The 22,983-nt window shown below is 44.0% G+C and overlaps 1 protein-coding gene across 1 annotated transcript in view; it reads left to right on the plus strand.

The window, feature by feature from the left end:
- The window catches only part of LOC147712385 (tetraspanin-18-like), a 143,084-nt gene that overhangs the window by 99,567 nt on the left and 20,534 nt on the right, over positions 1-22,983 (plus strand). The window contains exon 4 of the mRNA XM_086920327.1: positions 5,334-5,513. Coding sequence (XP_086776453.1) covers positions 5,334-5,513 — 180 coding nt within the window. The remainder of the gene's footprint in view (positions 1-5,333; positions 5,514-22,983) is intronic.

A 22,983-nucleotide genomic window follows, 5' to 3' on the forward strand; every position in this document is an offset into this window, starting at 1 on the left:
AACCCTCGCGAACTGGCAGAAACCCGCGCGAACACACAAAAATAAAATCCGCAAATTCGCGAGAATGCGCGGATTTTGCAGATTGCGAGTTCGCAAATCCGCAAAATTCGCGAACGCGAGATTCGCAAAATTCGCCCATGCTTACCACACACACACACACACTCTTAAACGTTACAGTCAGGTAATAAAATAAAAAAACTTCAAATTTCACACAAAAAAACAAAGGTTACAGGCACAATATATTTAGGTAATGACATTTTTAAAAAACTTAGAAATTTACTGAAATAAACAAAGGTTATAGGGACATTATAGTTAGGCTTAGATTTCACATATACATAGCAAACACAAGGAGATGATGGCTGGAGCACTGAAACTTTTCAGACACTTACCCCCAGTCACAGATCTGGGTTGAATCCATCATCGTTCTTTAGCTCATTCGCCACCCCAGTTCAGACCCAGCCATACCCTAATCCAAACTGCCAAGCCAGATCTTCCGTGGACCAGAAACAAGCATCCTGGGACTGGTTTTGGGGTAACACCCCCTCATCAGCCAGGCTAGCTTGAATCCAGTGGCAAAATGAGCAAGGGACCCATGTCTTTGCATACCCTGCCAACATTTGAACTTTTGGCCAACAAAGCAAACTCAAAGAGATTATGGACGGAGCACTGAAACCTTTCAGACACTCACCCCCAGTCACAGATCTGGGCACAAGAGTGGCCTAGGATTTTATTCCCAGTGCACATGGACAGTGTTAGTATAATGTTATGATATCATCAGTGATGTCATCAATGATATCATTACTGGCCATTTAATGTCATGAGTGATGTAATATGTGAGGTCACACTGATATTCAAAATGTGATTAATGGAATGATTAAATTCATCTTAATGCCACATCCCAGTCCATTGTTATTTTGCATGCTATGGAACCTCCATTTGGACCCAGCCGTAAACAAATCATTTTTGACCCTGCTCCAATAGGTACAGTCTAGGTCTGGCAATCCCTGAATATGAACACAAGCATCCCAAGACCATTATTATCTTTATTGGGGTTCGTCAGTCAGGTGCAGCTTGGCTCCAGTGACACAGTGAGCCCACACCTGGGCATACCTGTTGCACTTAGAGTGTTTCACTGAAGTATACAAAAAAGTGATTCATGGAATGCTCGAATTAATCTCATACACTGGTACTTACTAAGGCCACATCCCAGTCAATCATTATTTTGCACACCATGACATCTCAGTTTTGGCCCAGAAATATGAACATTATTTTTAGCCTTTCTAACCTTGCTCTGGTAGTAATAGTCCAGCCTGAACTGCCATACCAGGACATCCATGAAACAGAACACCAGCAACCTAAGAGTGGTTTCACCCTGATAAGGGTTCATCAGTTGGGTGCAGCTTAGTTCTAGTGGCACAGAACAGAATCCATGTCTTGGCATACCCATCGTACCTAAGGCATCGCACTGAAGGATACACACAAATATGTGAGGTCATATGTGAGTGCATGAAGAGGGTACAAGATGTGGTTAGTTTACTGAACCATAACCAGTGAATTCTTGAGTGGGCACCTGTTAGGAGACAGCTCGTCCATGCTCCTTCCCTGCTTTCCTTGAGGAGTCATGCAAAGAGTTCACAAGAGTCTGTAGAGAAGATGAAGGGAAGGACAGCTGAGGTGGAGATGATTCAGTTCAATGCTACTCGATTGCGAAAATAAGTTATGGACACCAAAAACACACGTACCTCACTGCCCTTTTTTAAAAGCACCCTTCCTCAATATTGGAGAACCTTTTGTGTGATTAGGCCACGTGAAGCATGTTGTAAATGTTCTTCATACATGCTGACGTCCAGAATCACAACATTGCCTCCCATATCTGAGTTCTTAATTACTATGGAGGTGTCGTTTTTTAGAATCTTTAAGGCTGCTCGTTGAGTAGATGTGAGATTATTAGATGTTCTCCCACCCTTGCCCCTCAGGGGGATACATTCTTTAATTACCATTTCATTAAACACATCCAGATTATCATGTGGCAGTGTTGGAATCACACATGATTTAGGTTTAAAACCGCTGCCGCTTGGAGTTTCCATTTCTATACCCAAGGCACCAAGCACTTGCACTTGTTCCAGTTTCACATTTGTGTCATCCCACTCACTCTCCCTATACCGTGATTCCAGCGCTAATAGCCCCACCACCTCTCCAATCTGGAGATCACAGGTAGTTTTGTTTAACACAGGATTTTTGCTTACAGGTGTGGCTGGCACAGGTAAGAACGGTGCATTCCCAAACAAATGTCTTAACACTGCTCACATACACAGATGCCCACATACATGCTTTGATTCTTTGCTAAGGGTGTCAAGTGCTATAGAATACACACACACCCCGTGCTGCGTAATCTGAACTTTCTACTCTGCCAGTTAGGCCCTAATCTGCACTTTCTGCAATTGACACCATCAAAACTGCTCCCTGCCCCCAACTCCATATAGCCTCTATAGCTAGGTTTGCACACCTAATTGGCACGTACAAGATTATTTAATAGTCATACATATAAACATGCAGATATCTCTGTACCACAAGTATATGCACCACGAAAAGGTGTTTAATTCCTCTTAGTTTTTCACTGATGCCATAAATACATGCTGGATTTCAAAGTCTTATTTACACAGTAAGCACAGCTTCAAAGTACCCTACAAGACACCCCTAGAATGCAGAGAGAGAAGCCACAGGGACTCCTCTTCATACTAGCATATATACAGCAAGAAGTGGTGAAGTTTTGCAGCTCTCTGGGTGGTTTATGGTTGCTTTTTAGAACGTAGTCTTGTAGTATATTCGTTTCTAAGCTGAGCCCTCCCCGCCTTTGTGTGTTTCTTAATGAAGAAATGAGAGAGAAGAAACTACCAACAAATTCGTGTGTAAAGAATAATGGGCTTTTATCCTCCTCACCCCAACCCACTGCTCACCTGCATACGATGTTCTCATGCCCCCCTATAGCCTTTAGGCATCAAACATAGGTAGGGGAAGGCAGGCACCCACTGATGGTACCTAAAGCCAGTATTTTATCTCCTTGTAAATACATACTTTGGACAGTAAGAAGAAGACAATTTAAAACGTGTTTTGCAGCTGCCCAATGACCAGACTGATAATTAAAATAAACAAATACTGAAAAAGACTTATCTGGGCCTTTACAGAATCTTAAAACATGAACAGATGGTTGGTATTTTTCTCCAGAGGTCGCTCCTCCGTCATGGCGGAGGAACGTCGCCCCACTAGGTGGCAGCAGATTTAAACACATGAAAAACAAAACGATAATAAACCATTTTTATTAGCATTTTATTTTTCTTCTTACCTCCAGGCTGCCAGCGAGTGCGTCATATGGCAGGCCATGCAGTGGGGAGGCCCACTGTCTTAGGCCGGCCAAACCGTGAAGCACACTTAGCATTTATCCACCTGGCTGTGTTGTACAGCCGTGTGGAGAAAAGCCACAGCCTGCCAGGCAGTCTGAGTGTCAATACAGTAGTGGCTCGTGGAGGGAGTGCTGCGGGCGGTGAGGCAGGGGAGGAGCAGGGTGGGTGGGGGTTAGTAAACTACGGAATACGGCCGAACGGAGGTAAGTAAACAAATAAATAAAACACATTTCTTTGCGCCCGCTACATCGCATTTGGCAATGCAGCACGTGTAATGAAATTTGTTTTATTTATTTATTAGTTTACTTACCTCTGTTCAGCCGTATTCCATAGTTTACTACCCCCACCCTGCTCCTCCCCGCCGCGCCCCACCGCCCCTCAGCACTCACTCCACGAGCCACCACTGGTGCCAAACCAGTCCACTCAGACCAACCACAGCGCTTCTCTCATGCTGGGAAAAGTATTCCCAGCATGAGAGCAGCGTCAGGATTGGAAACTGGTAGCCTACGCAGTGTGCACCAGGCCTGGAGTCGAGGATTGGGAGAAGAGTAATGCGGCGACCACAGCGGCAGGTAAGTAATTTTTTTTTGTCTGTGCTACTTCTTGTATTAACCTTCACCGCCGCTGCCCTACCACTTCGGCTACCGAGCAGCTTTCACTTTTTCCTCTGGAAAAGAAAGCAACCCTACTCTCATCAGGAGGCATTGTGTGATGTCTGAATGTGGATGTAAATCCAATCTACTTAGAACATTTTGAAAAACTGAAAATAGGACAATGCACTGGAACGTGCAGTGCTCAGGCCAGACTACAAGTAGAGTAGGAACCTGACCTGCAAAGTTAGTCAGGCAGCAGTGTGTCAGTGTCATGAGCCTGGTGTCTCAGTCAGCTTCAGCTACAGATGCCTCCCAATGCGCGGCTGATGCAGGAGAAGAGAACTACATGGGAGACAGCTAGAAAACATGTGCACTCTGATGAAGTACTTAATCCAAAAGAAACAAGTAGTGCTTGAAAAGAGGGCAGTGAAACCATAGAAGACGGACAGTCAAAAGGTACAGGTAAGTGACAATGGGCCCGATGTAGGTACCAAATACCGGTCGGAAACGGCCGATTTCGGCCGTTTCCGACCGGTATTTGGCCTGCTGAGATGTAGGGGACCTTTTTTTGTCCGATTCGGTATTTTACCGATTCGGTAAAATTACCGAATCGCAAAAATACTGAATCGGTAATTTTACCGATTTTTTAAATTTGGGATGTGGGTGGGACTACTTTCAGTCCCACAGGCCCTTCAGATTCGGTATTTTAACACCCAATCCAATTGGGTGTTAAAATACCGAATCCAGGTGTGCATGCACATGTGTGCATGCACACCTATGCCATGTGACAGACAGACATGCCCTTAGGGCATGTCTTTGTGCCACATGGCTCACATGCCTTTTTTTGGGGTGCTGGAGGGTGTCAAAGTGACACCCCCTGCACCCTTGCACAAATCGGTAATTACCAAATCGGTAATTACCGATTCGGTAATGCCCATTGATTCCTATGGGCTTCAAGGCCCATAGGAAGCAATGGGGGATACCGAATCGGTATTTACAGAATCGGTAAATACCGAATCTTACAGATTCGGTATTTACCGAATCTGAAATACCTACATCTCCCCCCCCTCTAATTTACCACTTCATAAATACCGATTCGGTATGATTCGGTATTTATGAAGTGGTAAATGTAGATTTACCTACATCGGGCCCAATGTCCCATAGAAGGGACAAACCCAAGATTGATAAGCTGGAACATAAAAAAGAAGCATCCAAATGAGAGTGACTGCAAAGTCAACCACACTGCTCTATGTCCTTGTGCTAATCACCACAAGACCGCTTAGAGAGAAGCAGGACCTCCTCCATTGCTATAAATCTAATGTCTCCTCTTCTGTTTCAGATGTCCTGTTGTGGAATCTCTGGACCTGACAATTTTGGGAATGGGTCCCTTTTTCACAAGCTCTATCCGATGACACCATGGCCAGATGCCTGCTGTATCCGGAACAATCCAGTGCTGTCCGACAACATCCTAAACAGAAACAACTGTATACAAAACGTAACAGGATTTGTTAATGACCAGGTAAACACGAGTGGCATTTTTGATCTTGATCTCAAAACTTAATGGGCAGGTAAGATCAAGACTCCACTGATGGCCAATGGGACAGTGGACCAGATGTACGACCCTGGAAATAGCGTCTCACAAATTGCGAGTTTTTTGCGACTCGCAATTTGCGAGGCGCTGGGACCAATGTACAACAGTGTATTTCACACTGTTAGCTATTCCCAATGGGGGTCTCAAATAGAGAGGCTCATGAATATTAATGAGCCTCTCGCAATTTGCGACACCATTGGGAATGGCCCGCAATTTGCGAGGCGCTATTACCAATGTACAACAGTGTATTTCACACTGTTAGCGATTCCCAGCGGGGGTCTCAAATAGGGAGGCTCATGAAAATTAATGAGCTTCTCGCAATTTGTGACCCCATTGGGAATGGCAGGCCCTCCTAGGTATGGTGGGCTGCTGAGATCAGCAGACAACCTTGTCTGGGTTTGCTTTTAAATAAAGCAGTTTTTTTTTTAAATGCAGCCCGTTTCCCTTAAAGGAAAACGGGATGCATTTAAAAAAAAAAACGTTTTTGTTTCATTAGATCTCGCCTAGCGATGCAGCGCATGCGCTGCACGCCTTGGCGAGACCTATTTTTGTCGGTTTGGTGTTGGAAGGGGGATAGGAGATGTCCACTTGCCCGGACAGCCGATGTGCACGCTCATGGCTTTCTTCTCTGGCGATCAGCAGATCTGCACGCTCACGGTGTGTCCCATAATCCCAGCATTTCTGCCTGCTCCTTGTCTTCTCTGGCGATCAGCAGATGTGCACGCTCACGGCGCATCCCAAAATCCTAAAGAGGAAAGAGAGCTGTGAATCAGCGCAAGCACAAAGAGCCGCAGGCAGTCATCAGCTCGAGGTCACGGAGTGGCCATGTGTGAATAGGCGCAGGCTTTCCAGCCAACACACACCAGCCCACAAGGCTGCCAAGGCGTATTTTTGTTTATTTCTTGTGTGCATGTTACACCCTACATGGAACTGTCATCCGTAAATTGCGGAGGGTTCAACAGGTCTGCTATATATTTCTATTTTCTGATTATTCTAGCTCTGCCCCCGGCTTTATGAGTACCTGAAATAAAAATACATGTGTTGGTTATGTGTAGAATTAAACTGTACCCGCATGTAACACTTTTTGAGCCCTTTTGTGGATCCATTTCTGTTTAGTTTAAATTTGAATAAATACTTATACATTATGTATGCTTCAGGTTCTTGTGTGAACTTGGAAGGGTATAGAATTATGACACCTCTTGGTTCTTTAAATAAGTAATATGTTGTGTTGTTTCTGAAAGACATCTATTTTTGTGATAGTAAAGAACTCTAACCAGTTGGTTCTCTATTGAGATATTTCAGAATGGAAAATATGTAATTTGTCTAGCTTCCTTCAGACTGACTCAGAAATGTTACATTTGTTTCACGTTTGGTAAACCGCAATAATCTTGTTTTCTTGAATATTTTTATGAATTATACCACTTTTTTCCGAAGGTATTTTTTTATTGAATGCGTTTCACGTTTTCATTATGGTTTAGATTTTAATAATTTTGGGTAAATATATTCGCAACATTGACGATCTGTGATTCTTGTTCAATAAAGAACAGGCGATCCAAAGAAAATAATTTCATGGGGTACGATTTTTTCATTGGCCTAAATAAAGTCACTTCAGTTGTCTGCCTTACCTTCTCTTCTCAGCAGCAGCTACCTATTGACAGTGGGATAAAATGTAAACCATTACAACCGCCAAAGAGGTTGAACAAGCATTTGCAATACAACAGGTCTCACAATTGCGAGAGTTTGTGCTATTGGCATTGTACATGACATTGCCTTTTATCTATATGTTTCAAAACCTACAAGCATACTTATAGTCCTTGCTTTCCCCCTGGAGACCACTTCCCATTTGAAACCCCATACGACTCTCTTGAAGAGAGTGGTAATTAGCGAGTGTTTTGCGCTCTCAATTGCGGACACAAAACATCTGTACATAGGGTTGCGCAAGCTATTAAGAACTGAACGCCCCTTCGTAATAGCGAGTCGCAAAACCCTATTTTGTGAGTCACAAAAAATTATGACTCACAAATAGGGTTTGTACATACCCCAGGCTGTTTTTGCATGGGCAAATGGGTTCGCAAACCTGTTTGGGCATGCAAAAACCGTTGTGCATCTGGCCCAGTATCTTTACAAAGTTTATTTAATGTCAAATGCCCCCAAATTCCATTTAACAACATGCATTCACAAACACTTAAACTTCGTTCTTTGCCTCCAATAGTCTCACCAATTTTCCAAACTAGATTCAGTTCACATTTTACAGATGCTTGCTTATGAGCGAAAGATGTCTACAAGTGCTAGGAATGATAGTGGGTCAATGGATCCTTTGGTGAAAAATCAAAGAAACCAGAGCCCCAGTGCTTGGAGGGCTATCGTTGCTGCTGACTATCTGAAACCTAAAACAAGAGTGGACAGAGGAAGGAAGGTGCACTTACAGCATACAATTATATATTGTTGCCACTACCTTTTACACATGGCTACATTTTCATCTGCACTGATACATAAATGTACATATACACAAAGGTATGGCTGTTTGAGACATAGAAACAGGCATATTCTAAAACAGTTTGTCACATGCCCTGTGGCCAGGGTCTGCAGCCACCCCTCCACAATCGGCCAACCCCTACTATGCACAGAGTTGGACGTACACATCATCTGCACCGATACGTAAATGCACATATACACAAAGGTATGGCTGTTTGAGACATAGAAACAGGCATATTCTAAAACAGTTTGCCACATGCCCTGTGGCCAGGGTCTGCAGCCACCCCTCCACAATCGGCCAACCCCCACTATGCACAGAGTTGGACGTACACAGTAGAAGGTGTCTGCAAGACCTGGTGTCACACCAGTTTCTGCATCTAGCATACAATAGGGGATAGGCATGTGCAACAGAGGTCTGGTCACAGGGCCCCCACTGTAGCCAGGCCCTGTGCCCACTTCTCCATTACCACCTAACACATACTTCCTCATCTTTCATCCCTTCACAGCAAAATTTGACTAAAGGCTCTGCTAATCAACGACACTCAGTGGCCAGCTCTCTGTGATTGACCTATCCCCTGTACATGTATTTCTGTGGTTTTCGAGCTTGTGTCTAATTCCAACACAAGTCCATATAGGTGGGAAGAGGCGAAGCACCGGACATAAATTCTTTGGCATAAACCAAATTCCTTGCTATCATAAACATATTTAAAAAATACCCAATTGGAGAGTGCTGAAAGTTTTGGGACCCACCACCATCCTTGTGCTCCACAATACATATCTTTATTTGCACCACAAAGTTTTATATTGAAGTCACCCGCCCAGACTATGAGCGTCTCCCTGTTATGACTTTCAGTAAAAGAATCTAGGATGGTTTCTAATTGCCCTATTACCTCAATTTCGCTTACATCAATATATTGTTTTACAAATTTATCAGGATCCAATCAAAAGAGTAAGGGGTCTGAGTGAGGAGAAGCTGAAAATGAGAAGAGTACCTTAGAGTTCTTGAAGAGGAACACACAAGGTTAACCAAAACTAGGATAGCTACCTGCCCTTGGCCTACCCTGAGTTGGATGGCATGGCAGCAGTACACAGGGAGTAATAACCATCCACACTAAAGCCCTCCGGTGAACAAATTTCATGCAAGATGATAATGTCGGCTTCTCTTACCTCTGTTAGCCAGTCCAAGTTTGTAAGCTTATTGTAGATGCCCGCCATATTCCATGATGTTAACCTTTGACCGAAAAGTTGTGTCCCTGACCCATTCCGGCAAGCAGGAATGCATGCATGGTCCTCCACATCCTTGTTGGAGCTTACAATTTGTAAAGAAAAAGCAATCGTCGACGTTTCGGTCTCTATTCTTGCGTTTCCGAGACCATCCTCAGGACATAAAAAATCATATCTTGGGAGACCCTCAATCACGAAAATTCTGAATATAGTGGTAATGTGCGACACAGCATAAATCAAAATGATTGTATCTCTCTTAGTAGAATAACCTAAAAAAATTGGTGAAAATCTCCTATCGTATTATTCTGGCGTTTGTAGTTACAACGTTGAGTCTATCGCAGTCAGCTCTCAACAACTGAAATTAATTTGCTGCAGCCCGTCACTTCCAAGTCAGTTCAGGACCTGTCCTGAGGATGGTCTCGGAAACGCAAGAATAGAGACCGAAACGTCGACGATTGCTTTTTCTACCGGTTAATAAATTAGATTGTAAATAGGTAGAAAAGCTTTTGCAATTGTTGTATAGAGAATTTTTATAGATCAATTTATTTGTATGTTCTCTTACAACGTTGTATATCTATCATGTACCCTTGTAACAAATATTAAATCCGAATACTCTTTCATATACACCCTTTCTCTTGCTCTCTTCTGTCTCAAAAAGATCATTGTTCAGTGACAAACAGAAATTAACTTAAAAAGACATTTGTCACAGTTGTTGTGCATTAACAGCATCAAATATATCAGGTCGTACAATTGTAGATATTTAAAATATTTTCAAAACATTAAGACAGTTAAAACCCTTGAAGGTTCAATTACCATCACATATCTATTGCCCAAACCCTCAAGGGTATATTGGGTTGCTCACTTTTGTGTACCACTCTTTTAACACAAAGCTCTTTGCTGGGAAGGGAGATGCCACCTGCGACGTGTGTGTTAGTAGGAAAGGTGCTAGGCTGTGAGTTATGACTCTGAAGGAGATTGGGGTTTGATACTGCCTTTATAGGCTGGTTAATTTCTGAAGCACAATTCAATTTCACTTGCTCCCTTTCAATGGTTTCAAGCCGAGTATAGAACGGGTTAAGCAAGTCAATATAGCCAAAACAACACGGGCATACACATTTTCTGCTAGTGCCTCTGGCATGAAGAGCTCAGCGCTCTTCCTTCCCGGATGCCTGAACCAATTGATTGTGTGAGCTAGTGGGTTGATTGGCCAGGACACTGCCTTTAGGATTTGCCCCCCCCCCGCCCTCAGTCCTCTTCCTCTTGCCCTTCTGTTCTCTTGTCTCAACCCCATTACGCATAGTTTGTTTATAATTTTCTCCACCCTCTGATGCCCTTACAAAGGCATCTCCAGGGGCCCTATCAGTGTTGGTGTCTCCTGAAAGAACAACTTGAGAGCCTGGAGTAGAAGTAGGAGTACTTGCTCCCACTTCCTCGTTCCCCTTTGATGGACACACAATCAGATCTGCAGTTGAGCGTTCTGTAATAGACCACACACCAGTGGGTGTCAAGAGAGACAGCCGTCTTTCCACCAGGTCTATCTCCCTGCTGGTCACCCCCACCGCTCACTATAGGAATCCGTCCACTGTGGTTCCCATAGCAGGCAAAGGGGCATTAACATTTTCTCTCTACTTCCCCATTATAATTCTGTGTTAAACAGTCTGCCCCTTGCCACAGCAAAGGCTACAACAGTAGATATCAAAGAGTGTTAGCGATGTTAGGGGGATGGCTCAGCCTCTTCCAATCGATGACCGGTGCAGAACGGGTTCACCCTTCCCTGGGCTTTGCCCGAGCGCGGCTCACACATGTCCTGCGCCACAGGAACCCAAAGAGTGCTTTGTAGCGTAATGCAAGGGTAGTCTCACCCACTTGTTGCTAAAGCTTGTTGGTGCCTGTCTGGCGCTGAGGACATTTGGAACTTGGAGTCCCCTCGTTTCACATGTGGGCTCAATAGGGCTTAAAAGATCTTGCCCAAGGTGGTATGAAGATCTGTCTGCAAGGGCCAGATCTTGACTTGTCAAATAGTTTTGATTCATAGCTAAGAGTTATTTGGCAGTCATCAGCCCTCTGATTTTGATAATTGCAGAGTTTGTGATGGCAAACTGGCTTTTTACATCTGATAAAATGTAATGTAATAGTGGACTTTGCCTGGGAATGTCCATAACCGAAAATGCAATATCACAGGTCCTAATTGTTAGTGAATCACTGTATCGGAATGCCCAGCCATTGCACTGTGTTCGTAGGCCTTCAATCATATCAGTGTTCACTCTTGTAGGAAAGGGCCCCTTTTTGACATGGTCATCCCCACTTTTTGCTTAGCATTTTTTTTTCTTCATTGTTTTATTGTTTTCAAACAGGTCATACAAGTACAAGTTCCATAAACATAGATGCAGAGTCAGTTCTACATCCCCAAAACCAACACCCCATCCCTCCTTCCCAACCCCCCCAGTCAGAATCCACGACATATTCACTGCTTCCTATATGTATATCTGCAACTGTTCTGCTTGTCAACAAAGTATCGAAGAATAAAATATTGGCCCCAGCAGGGTCACCTTGATTCCTGACAGACAAAGGAAAGCAAAGAGTAACACATTATCCAGTACATAACCAGCCCAAAGCCGATGCGAGGAACCAACAATCGGAATATGTCGTTCAGAGTATAACAGGGTTAGACATCAAGTAGGACGTGATGGGGGCCCAAAAATTCTTAGGGCGAGATGATTCCGGTAACTCCTCCTCGTACACTTTCAATTGATCTCAGCAATAAACTAGATCCTGGAGCAACTGTTTTATAGTGGGAGCCGATCTGGAGTGCCATAGCTGCGCCACTGCCCTTTGCTTGGCATTTGATGCAATTTTGACAAAAGTGACTGTGTTCCTTCTATCCTGGTCCCCAGTGCCAGATCTCTTTACCTAAAACTGTACAATTGTTCCTCCAATTGGCAATACCTTTAGCACCCCTTGTAAGTCTGTAGTAAATGGCATCCATGGTTCCTAGGACAGGGAAGCTGAGGAGGGTCCCTAAGGGCTGCAGCATGTATTGTGCCACCCTTAGGGTCCCCCTCACTACACTCATGCAAACTACTATTGTAGCCTGTGTGACATGGTGCAGAGAAAAGTGAAGACACGGCATGGCACACTTCCTGTTTGCCGGGCCTGTAGACACTGCATGTAATATAAGTAAGTCACCTCCATAGCAGGCCTTACAGCCATAAAGCAGGGTGCATTACATTATATGTGAGGACATATCTGCCTGAGCAGCTATGCCCCTGTGATGTCCATGCCGATTCTTGGACATTGCCAGTGAACAGGGAATCTTGAGTGTATGTACTGGGCAAGGGTGAGTACAAGTTCCCCAGCTACCTTATGGCTTTACTAAAACTATTATTATCTTGTATTAATAAGCCCACAATGATTCTAGTGTTAGATTTATTAACCCCTTCGAGGCTGATGACGAGCTGGGCTCGTCATGGTGTAGCCTCCTCAAACACTGATGACGAGCCCAGCTCGTCATGAACAATGGGTTTTTTAAAAAGTCAGCATTCCAGGAGAATGAGCACAGCGCGCATGTGGTTAATACAGGAACGTAGAGGGCACCTCAGAGGTGCCCCCTAAAAAACTATAGTTTTCTAATGTACTGGGTGGCTGGTGTAGACCAGACAGCCACCACTGACAGGTTTCTGACCCCTTGCAGGTGAAAGCCCACATTCTCTGAGGGCAGAAACAGTGCCTGGTCCGAACAAAGGTGTTGTCACCTCCTCCAAGTAGGATGACTAAGTAATCAGCATATCAAGGCAAGAGGCTCCAAAGGCCTCAGCCGCCTTCGATATGCAACCCAGGCATCCCCCAGACAGGAGAAATGCCACCCCCTGCCCTGAGCCCATTTGGCACCAGGATAGGTGGAAAAATTTGCTAGTCAGGAGGCTAGTTCCACCACTAAGGTGGGCTGCCTGATGTGAACACAAAAACTAGAACTCCACCATCTTGGTTTTGATGGAATTAGGCTCACTGAGTGTACTCCCTGTAAGGGCCCTAAATTGAGTATTTAGGTGGCAGCCCCGATGCCAGGAACTTAGATGTGATGGATCTAGAAGAAGAGGGCAAAGAAGAGCCACAAGAAAATAAGAACTAAAGATTTTCTGTGGACTTTTGGTACCAAACCCTGCCTGCCTGTACCAGTCTTGACAATCCTGATCAATGGACTCGTCCTGAAATTGAGCAACTGCCAAGAACCCTGGTAGATTGCCAGCCATTCACAAATTGCCACAGCAAACAAATAATGGACAGAATGCTGACAATGCAAACATTCTCACCAGTCAAAAGATCTGGGTTAAATCCATCGTCTTTTGCCCAAAACGCCATCCAGCTTGGATCCAGACATTTGCAAATCAGTCTTGACCCTGGATGGATTTAGGCCCAGATCTCTGTACTGGGGTGAATGTATGACACTGTTCTGTATTCTGTCCATCAATCGTTCTTCTTGCATTTGTCACCCCGAGTGGGAAGAGTATGCCCAGACGTGGGTCCTGTGCTCTCCATGCTACTAGCGCCAACCTATCCTAGCTGATGAAGGCTGAAAGCCCGAAACTGGTCCTTGATGGATGCTTGTTTCAGGCCAGAGAGGACCTGGCCTGGCAGTTCAGACTGGACTGTTCCCATTGGGCACAGGATCAAGACTGATTTGCATATGGCTGGGTCCAAACTGGAATGCCATGGTGAGCAAAAAATCGATAGATTTAGCCCAGATCTCTGTACTGGGGTGAATGTATGACATTGTTCTGCATTCTGTCCATCAATTGTTCATTTTGCATTTGTCTCCCTGAGTGGGACGGGTATGCCCAGATGTGGGTCCTGTGCTCTCCATGCCACTGGAGTCAAGCTATCCTGGCTGATGAGGGCTGAACACCAGAAACCTGCCCTAGGATGCTTGTTTTCAGTCCAGAGAGGAGCTGGCCTGGCAGTTCAAGCTGGGCTGTTCCCATTGGGCTCAGGGTCAAGACTGATTTGCATATGGCTGAGTCCAAACTGGAATGGCACGGTGAGCAAAAAAACAATGGATTTAGGCCCAGCTCTCTATGTAAGGGGTGAATGTATGAAATTGTTCTGCATTCTGTCCATCAATTGTTCTTTTTGCAATTGTCACCCCGAGTGGGACGGTATGCCCAGACGTGGGTCACATGCTCTCCATGTCACTGGAGTCAAGCTATCCTGGCTGATAAGGGCTGAATGCCCGAAACCAGTCCTAGGATGCTTGTTTCCAGTACAGAGAGGCCTGGCCTGGCAGTTTGGGCTGGACTGTTCCCATTGGGCGCAGGGTCAAGACTGATTTGCATATGGCTGGGCCCAAACTGGAATGACATGGTGAGCACAGAAATTATGGATTTAGGCCCAGATCTTTGTACTGGGGTGAACGTATGACATTGTTCTGCATTCTGTCCATCAATTGTTCTTTTTTGCATTTGTCACCCTGAGTGGGACGGGTATACCCAGACGTGGGGCCTGTGCTCTCCATGCCACTGGAGTCAAGCAATCCTGGTTGATGAGGGCTGAAAGCCCGAAATCGGTCTTAGGATGCTTGTTTCCAGTCTAGGGAGGACCTGGCCTGGCAGTTCAGGCTGGACTGTTCCAATTAGGTGCATGGTCAAGACTGATTTGCCTATGGCTGGGTCGAAACTGGAATGGCATGGTGAGCAAAATAAAGATGGATTTAGGCCCAGATTTCTGTACTGGGGTGAACGTATAGATGTAAAAAACAAGGACCCCCTGAATAGTAAATATATTTCAATTCCTAGGACAGGGAAACATCATATGAGTGAAAAACCAACCCTAGGCAGTCAGTCTGTTGTATATATAAAACACATGAAACAGGGAAAAGCAAATAACGTGATTTAAATAAATACTGTATAAATTTTTGATCATATTAAAAATTACATGGAGTTAAAAATTGTGTTGGACACACAATAGAAATTCATAACAATTAGATCAATCACATAAAAATGAAAAAGGTGGCAGTATTATATTCTTATTCGATCGTATCATTCATAGTAATTAGATCAATCACATAAACATGAAAAAGGTGGCAATATTATATTATTATTCGATTGTATCGACGCGCGTTTCGGCGTAATCAAAACGCCTTCTTCAGGAGTAGCCACTGTTAAACCTAAAAGCAGTGATAAAAGACCATTTAATATACTCATAGTTCTACATCTATGCATATAATGCATTTAAACAATTCAACATAAATATTTAAAAAACCATACAAAATATACATGTGTTTATTGATTTCAATTTTAACACTTAAGTATGTATATCTAATACACATTATTGCAATTCCCTGGAAAACAGAATAATTCATAAATTTATAAAAAAACATTGATTAAATTGTTCCTAGCATATGAAAGGAAACCTTACTTCTCATCTTATCAGCATAGCTGGATATATACATAAAGACAGAAAAAGAGAAACAGTAAGAACACAAATGAAAGGGTTGTCCTAAACTTAGGTATTACTATAGTTCTATACTATACGTATGTTTTCATAAAAATCAATGCAAAGTATCTAATAAAAACCCAAACCAATAGGGCTAAGGGCAGGTTCCTTGCATACTTTCCAGAATACTCTATCAATGGAAGGGTCCACATTACTAAATATTTGGACAATGCTCTTAACCTAAATGAAGTAGAACATATTATTGTATTTAGATTAAAAAAATGGGGGGGAGGAAAAAAACCGTAAATGAATTCCTGTCAGAGATAGTCTTTTGTAGTGTCTTATATAAAAAGTAATTCAGTGTTCAATGACAAGAAAAGCGATGATGACCTGACAAAGAAACTGTAAAAAATATCATAAACAATTTTATATATTTGATATGTATTCTAGAGTATAAATGGCGTAATTAAGATGATGCGTACATCCACTACTTGCATCAATAACTCAGACAGGACAGCCAAATAAAAGATGTAAAAAGCTTCCGGCAGATCGCCGTGTTCGTCGTGTTGATATCTAAATCAGACAAATAAGCATGGGCGAATTTTGCGAATCTCGCGTTCGCGAATTTTGCGGATTTGCGAACTCGCAATCCGCAAAATCCGCAAATTCTCGCGAATTTGCGGATTTTTTTTGTGTGTTTGCGCGGGTTTCTGCCAGTTTGCAAGGGTTTTGTACAATTTCGCAAATTGCGAACTTACCTGTCGGGACGCAAGTTTCGCGAACTTGTTGTTTCTACGTGTCCAGCCTGTTTGGGACACTCTTCTTCATCACTGCCACTCTCTGTCACCACTGCCACACTCTGACTACTCATGCCACCCTCTGGCCCACCCATGCCACCCTCTGTTTCATCACAGCACCCTCTGGTTGTCCAGTCAGTGTACATTATTGTGGCAACGCAAGCACACCTTCCCTGCCTCAAGTGACCTGAATTAATTTGGGGCTGATTAATGTGTCACAGAATATTTTTTTAGCTGGCACCTGCTTCCTTAGTGCTTCCTGATTAGTGATCTTTTGCACTTGCTAAGTGCTTTCATTGTTGCAAAATTAGTTACAACACCTGCCCTGCCCCAACTGACAATAATGAATTAGGGGCTGATTAATGGATTTGAACTTCCAGCCTGGCTCCTGCTTGTCTCCCTTAGCTGTAATTCAGGACCTTTGTGGCATATGTGTAACTATTCTGAGGTTCAGAGCAGGGTCACATAATAGTTGCAACTGGCAACTGAACTCTGGAGGGGCCCCTCAGGAAGCACTACAGGAAATGGCTACTAATGATGAGCCTGAACTTTTGAACCTGGTAAGTAGTTTCAGTTTTGCTAAGATCGTATTTCTGCAATTTTGCACTTATTCGCGGGGCGCGAAGTTGTACTGGGAAGCCGCGAACAGTGCGAGCAAAATCCGCTGCTCGCGGATTTGCGGATTTTGCGGGAGATTCGCAAATCTCGCGGATTGCGAATTTACCGAAAATCCGCAAAATCCGCGAGCGAAACGGATTTTCCGCCCATGCTTACAGACAAACAAAAAGCGAGGAAAAAATAACATAGGTTGACTAATATGTTCCATCTGTAATTTAGAGCCTATTGAGAGGATAGGAAAAAATATAGGGCAAAAATACCTGTCTTTAAAGCGTGATGCATGTAATGCTTAAATGATATGTGGTTCCATCTGTTCTTTGTAAAATACCGATATGAACAGGAAACCTTATAAAAAGAATAAAATAACGAATTGAGATGTCAAAGCAAAAAAAAATTAATTATAGAAACCCTAACTACGTTAAAATATATGCCAATAGAAGATTACCTGATTTATAATTGATCTGCGGACACAACAACGGAGCAGAAGATGGCCATCCGTGTTTGGGCGTCTAAACTCTAAAACGGCGACCTTAACAAAATAAAGAAGGGTAATGTTTTAGTAAAGCGCTAAAATTAAACTACACTAATGGAAACTTACCTAACTTAAAAGCTGATGAACGGCGCGAGGCGGAGCGAAAGATAGCCGTCCGCGTCTCGTGTTTGGTGTCCGATGAAGTAAAAACACGATGCCATTTTCAATGGTTTCTAAATATGATATGATGTAAATCACGTGGGGAAAACTCACGAATCAGATAACTGAAGGAATACGTCATGTTATAATCAGAAACAAAGGACAAATAAACCTAACAACTATACTAGACCGATTCGTGTTGATAATATATAGACATAGAAATGGGACTTCAAAGCGGAGTCCAATACAGAATACAATCCCTACTTTTTCTAACTCTATTCACTTCCTGATGATTGCGTGATAGCAAGAGGGCCATATTGGCGACACCTCTATTGATACCTTTCCCCCACGTATGCCTAGAAAACAACATCACTAATAGGTGGAAAATAGACAATAAATTGCTTTTCATGTCGTAAGACAAGTACTCAAATCTAACTAACCGTTCACATATGTCTACATTAGTCGGTCTGTTACTTCTGAAAATTATGATAATTGAGGAGTAAAAAGGTACAAAAACCAAAATAAAAAATAAATAATCTAATAAAATAAAAGGACACCTCAAAAAAACTCATAATAAACTGATCAAATACCATATCTATTATTATATACTCAAAAGAGATCCATTAATAAAATAGAATTCTAATAAACTAAATATAAAGAGGGTTCAGTTAGTGGAACAGTGAGATACCCTGCCAAGCTTAGTCTATCAGATAATTGCGTTCTCCCAAGGGGTGAACGTATGACATTGTTCTGCATTCTGTCCATCAATTGTTCTTTTTGCATTTGTCACCCCGAGTGGGACGGGTATGCCCAGACGTGGGTCCTGTGCTCTCCATGCCACTGGAGTCAAGCTTTCCTGGTGGATGAGGGCTGAAAGCCCAAAACCGGTCCTAGGATGCTTGTTTTCAGTCAAGAGAGGACCTGGCCTGGAAGTTCGGAGGACTGTTCCTATTGAGTGCAGGACCAAGACTGATTTGCATATGGCTGGGTCCAAACTGGAATGGTATGGTGAGCAAAAAAACGATGAATTTAGGCCCAGATCTCTGTACTGGGGTGAATGTATGACATTGTTCTACATTCTGTCCATCAATTTTTGTTTTTGCATTCACAAATTGCCAGCAATCTCCCTGAGATGCTAAATCTGGTTCACTGTGTTGCAGTTCCCTGGCCAGCCTGATGCAGCAGCCACCCAGGAAAAGGTACCAGTGCTCTCAAAGGTCAGACCTGTCCCTCCACTGAGTGAGAGAACACCAGGACCAAGTGGAGCTGCACAGCACCCATACCTGGGGTACCAGACCCCTTACAACAAACAAAGCTTGTGAGAGTCCGATCCGGCATCCCACTGCACCGAGACCGAGCAGCCATCAAGGGACATCAGCAACGCAGAGACCCACTTCCAAAATGCCCCAGCTGTCTTGATTTCTGCACCCTCAACCGGTGAGATAGACAACCGCGAGGGCCTTTAACGCAGCCGACTTATCTACTCTGCACCTGTACGCTGCAGCCCGAGTACCCGAGAATCAACTGTGTTTTCTTACTCTGAGACCCTTGTGAACCGGGCTCCCTATTGGGAGCACCTCGACATGTCCCCGAGTCCCCCTCTGCAGCCTGTTTCTAGGTCCCCCCCCCTTCTTTCCATCAGCAAAGCACGCAAAGCTACCAACCTGACCAGCATCTCTGCACCCGGACTCACCAGGGCAGGTAACGAGTAACTGCTAGTGGTACTTTTGACATTGGACCCCTGCTACCTTAAGTCCTGAAGGAGACCCCCAGAAACCAACCGTAAATAACTGTATGCAACATATCCCTTTTTTCCGGCAGGAAAGCATTGCAGGGTAAAGATGCATTTAAGTGAACATTTTACTTACCTGTAAAAATTGATATTTACAAAACTACTTACTTGATAACAACGTTCTTGGAATCAAAATTTTAAATAAAAATACAACTTTTCTAAATTGGTCTCAGATTTATTCTTGAGTGTGTGTCTCATTTATTGCCTCTTTGAATACAAAAAATGCTTAGCAGTACCCTCTCATAAGACTAATCTGCTCGCCCACACTACCACAAAAGAAAACATAAAGGGGCTTATTTACAAGCCCCTTATGTCTCCGGTGCGTCACTATTTGTGACACATCGGCGGTGCATTTTCCTCGCCCCACATGGCTTTTCCTGTCCTTGTAAATACGACCTCTTTACATGCAGCACTTTGCGTCAAAGAGGTCTTCCTTGGGTGTTGCTGTGGGTGTTCCTTTGCAACACCCATGGAACATAACACATTTCCAGATTTACCCAAAATCGTAAACCTGGAAATGCATCTGAATGCTACGCCTCGGAGGCGTAGGGAAGTGCAACAAGGAGAAATTTATTAATTTCTCCGGGTTTTGTCCTCTTTCTGCAGCACACATAGAATGAGGAAATTACCTCTTGTGGGTATTTTTGTGGAGGAAGGTGTACCTTCCTGCACATAAACAATCATTAAAAAAATCAAGTTTTGGAACCTCTATGTGTGCTAATGCATCACACATGGAAGCTGACAAACGCCATTTCACCATAGGGCAGCGGTGCCTGCATCAGCGCATGGCAGCCAATTGTGTGCCTGCGCAGGGGAAAGCTCAGGGATGCAACATATTATTGTAAATATGCCGTAACCTGTGCTTTGAAAGTGCCACACTGGGGGGCATGGCCTAGCGGCAAAGCAAGATGGCAGCAAGCTAAGGACTCTCTGGATCAACCCTCTTCTTCCGCATCTATCCGTACAATATATCCGTAGTCCGAGGTCGGAATCGGCTGTCGGAAGACCAGTGGAACTCACCGAGCCTAAGATCGGGGCAATCGGAGCAGTATAACCGGAGAATCAGCCACATCTACTATCGGCCTGCGACCGAGGGGGGGCCGGGACCCAGAGTGATCGGGTGCCCCGGATTGACGCCAGACTAGCATCCTGCGCCCGGCGATTCACCTGGAGGGGCGCCCTGGGACTCAGGTTGGCTGAATCACGGAGAAGAAGCAGGGGCCGCCCAGACAAGTGCGATTCCTGACGCGAGTGCTGGTGTTACGGTGCAACCCCCCCGGCATACATCCTTACGATCGTCCGTTAAGGCTACAGCCAGCAAGTATCCCATGGGCCGGCAGGGGACGCAGGCGGAGAGGACCGTCAGGCAATTTGATCCTTGGCCCTGTTCACAGAGGTGGGCCCTCCGAGCCCATTACCCCATAGGCATTGGTGTGACGGAGGGGGCTGGAGGAAAAGACGGGCCCCCAGACACTGCGAGGGTAGCACTGGGGACGTTGCGGGCCCCTTTAGCGCTGAGAGCAGCAACCAGGGAAGAGTGCGCGAACTACGTCACTGGGGTAATTTTCAGACCTGCAGATCCCAAGGGCCCTATTCCAACCAAAGCCACAAATTGACTGATGTTTAAAATGCAAACAAAAACAATGGTTCTGTAAGAGCTCAAGGCAATTTCTTTGTTATGTTTTACTATACTAGATACTTTAAGTGCATTTCTAATCATTAATCATGGAAATACTGTATGCAACAATTATAGAAGGAAAGAAGAACACACACCACAGTTTCTGATTTTTCCAAGGGTATTCTTATTTTTTATTATCTTGCACGAGTTAATCAAAGTTAAAAAAAATAGGCTGTCCAAAAACAATTGTGACTGGAATCACAGTTAGGGTGAAGTGCTAATGTGAGTGATAGTGATCAGTGATTATGTGACTATGTAGAGACACAATAACATATAGACATATAAAATAACATCAGTCCATCATTTGACATCAATAGTCTCAAACAACACGATTATTCTTTTTATCTGTTGAGACTTAGTATGGATGGATTGATAGTATAACGTTGACGTTTCGACCCTAGTAGATGGTGTAGACTTATTAGCAACCATATCGGGTCTTCATCAGGACAAAAGGTAGCACAACCTGCGAATGAATAAGGGGTGTCTTTAGTATAGGGCGTGTGTACTGTGAGATAAAAAAGTGAGTCAAACCCAACTTGGCCTGCTCACCTTATAGTTTGGAAGGTATGGAGGCTTCTTCAGTAGCCTCTGTCAGCCGACAGCCTTGCTAGCATTTCTTGATCAGGGTTATCTGTAGGTAATAGGAATATTCAGTACCAAGATTGTAAAGGTTGTACATGTGCGCTGGAAGTCCTTGGCTGTACATACCTTGGCAATATATGCAGATTTCTTCACCAGTCGGTGGAGAAATCGAGGAAAATAGTGCTGCGAGAGCGATCACCTTTGGAGGTAATGGGGACCTAATATCAATACAGGTCCCGGGGGACAAGCAATGCTACATGATGCTAACATTTAAAACCAACATCGATCAGGGAGGAAGCTGGCCTTAACCTCCGGGCGTATGCAGGCCAATGTGGGAAAACATTGAGTATGCACAAGCTCATTTAAATGTCGCTCGGAATGACCTGCGTTAGTGTATAGAAGATAACTACTATAGTGAAAGACCTGGCCGGTAGTACAATAGGTGGGTTACTTGGGTGTGTCCCGCGGTCAAGGAAAGATATTAACGTGATCAGTGAAGGAAAAGGGCGGGTTATTTACAAGGAACTTGTTTAAAAATGGCGCTCGCACACCGAGTGTAAATCGTGAACTGCTATAGTCATGAGAGGTTCACTACACATAAAATAATTATAATTACGGTGATGGATTCTCACTGATAATCACTGTGGCCCAAACAAAACGATAGCACACGCTCACTGACTGCAAAATAAAATAATTACGGGGATGGACTATAGGTAATTATCTCCCGTGACGCCTGTCCCCATGTACCAGGCTGAATCTAGCCAGAGCTGAGGTGGGGGCTGTCCGAGGCGTCCAACTCAGCAGCAGGAACCAAGCACTTTCCGGGTAGCTGTCTGCATTTTCCCATATGGCGGCCTCACTCGAGACCTGGACGGACACTATTTACGTAGTGTCTCACTCTCAGCTTCACCTGAACGTGAGTGAGATTTGGGTACATTCTTTTATAGCCCTGTCCACATCTTGTTTCACCTCACAAACAATACAAAGATGTCATCAGAGTTCTGTTTTTTTGTGTTTACCTTGTCACTTTGCAATGTCCTGCTGATCACTTATTGCAAAGGGTGGTGAATGTTTGTTTTGGGGGTGTTCTGGGGCAGTTAACAGTAACAGTATCCTGTTCTGGTGCTGTCATTTATCGCTGATGTTCCAGTCTTACAATACAGTTGCAATTC

Source organism: Lissotriton vulgaris, chromosome 5, assembly GCF_964263255.1.
Source record: "Lissotriton vulgaris chromosome 5, aLisVul1.2, whole genome shotgun sequence".
Lineage (NCBI taxonomy): Eukaryota > Metazoa > Chordata > Amphibia > Caudata > Salamandridae > Lissotriton > Lissotriton vulgaris.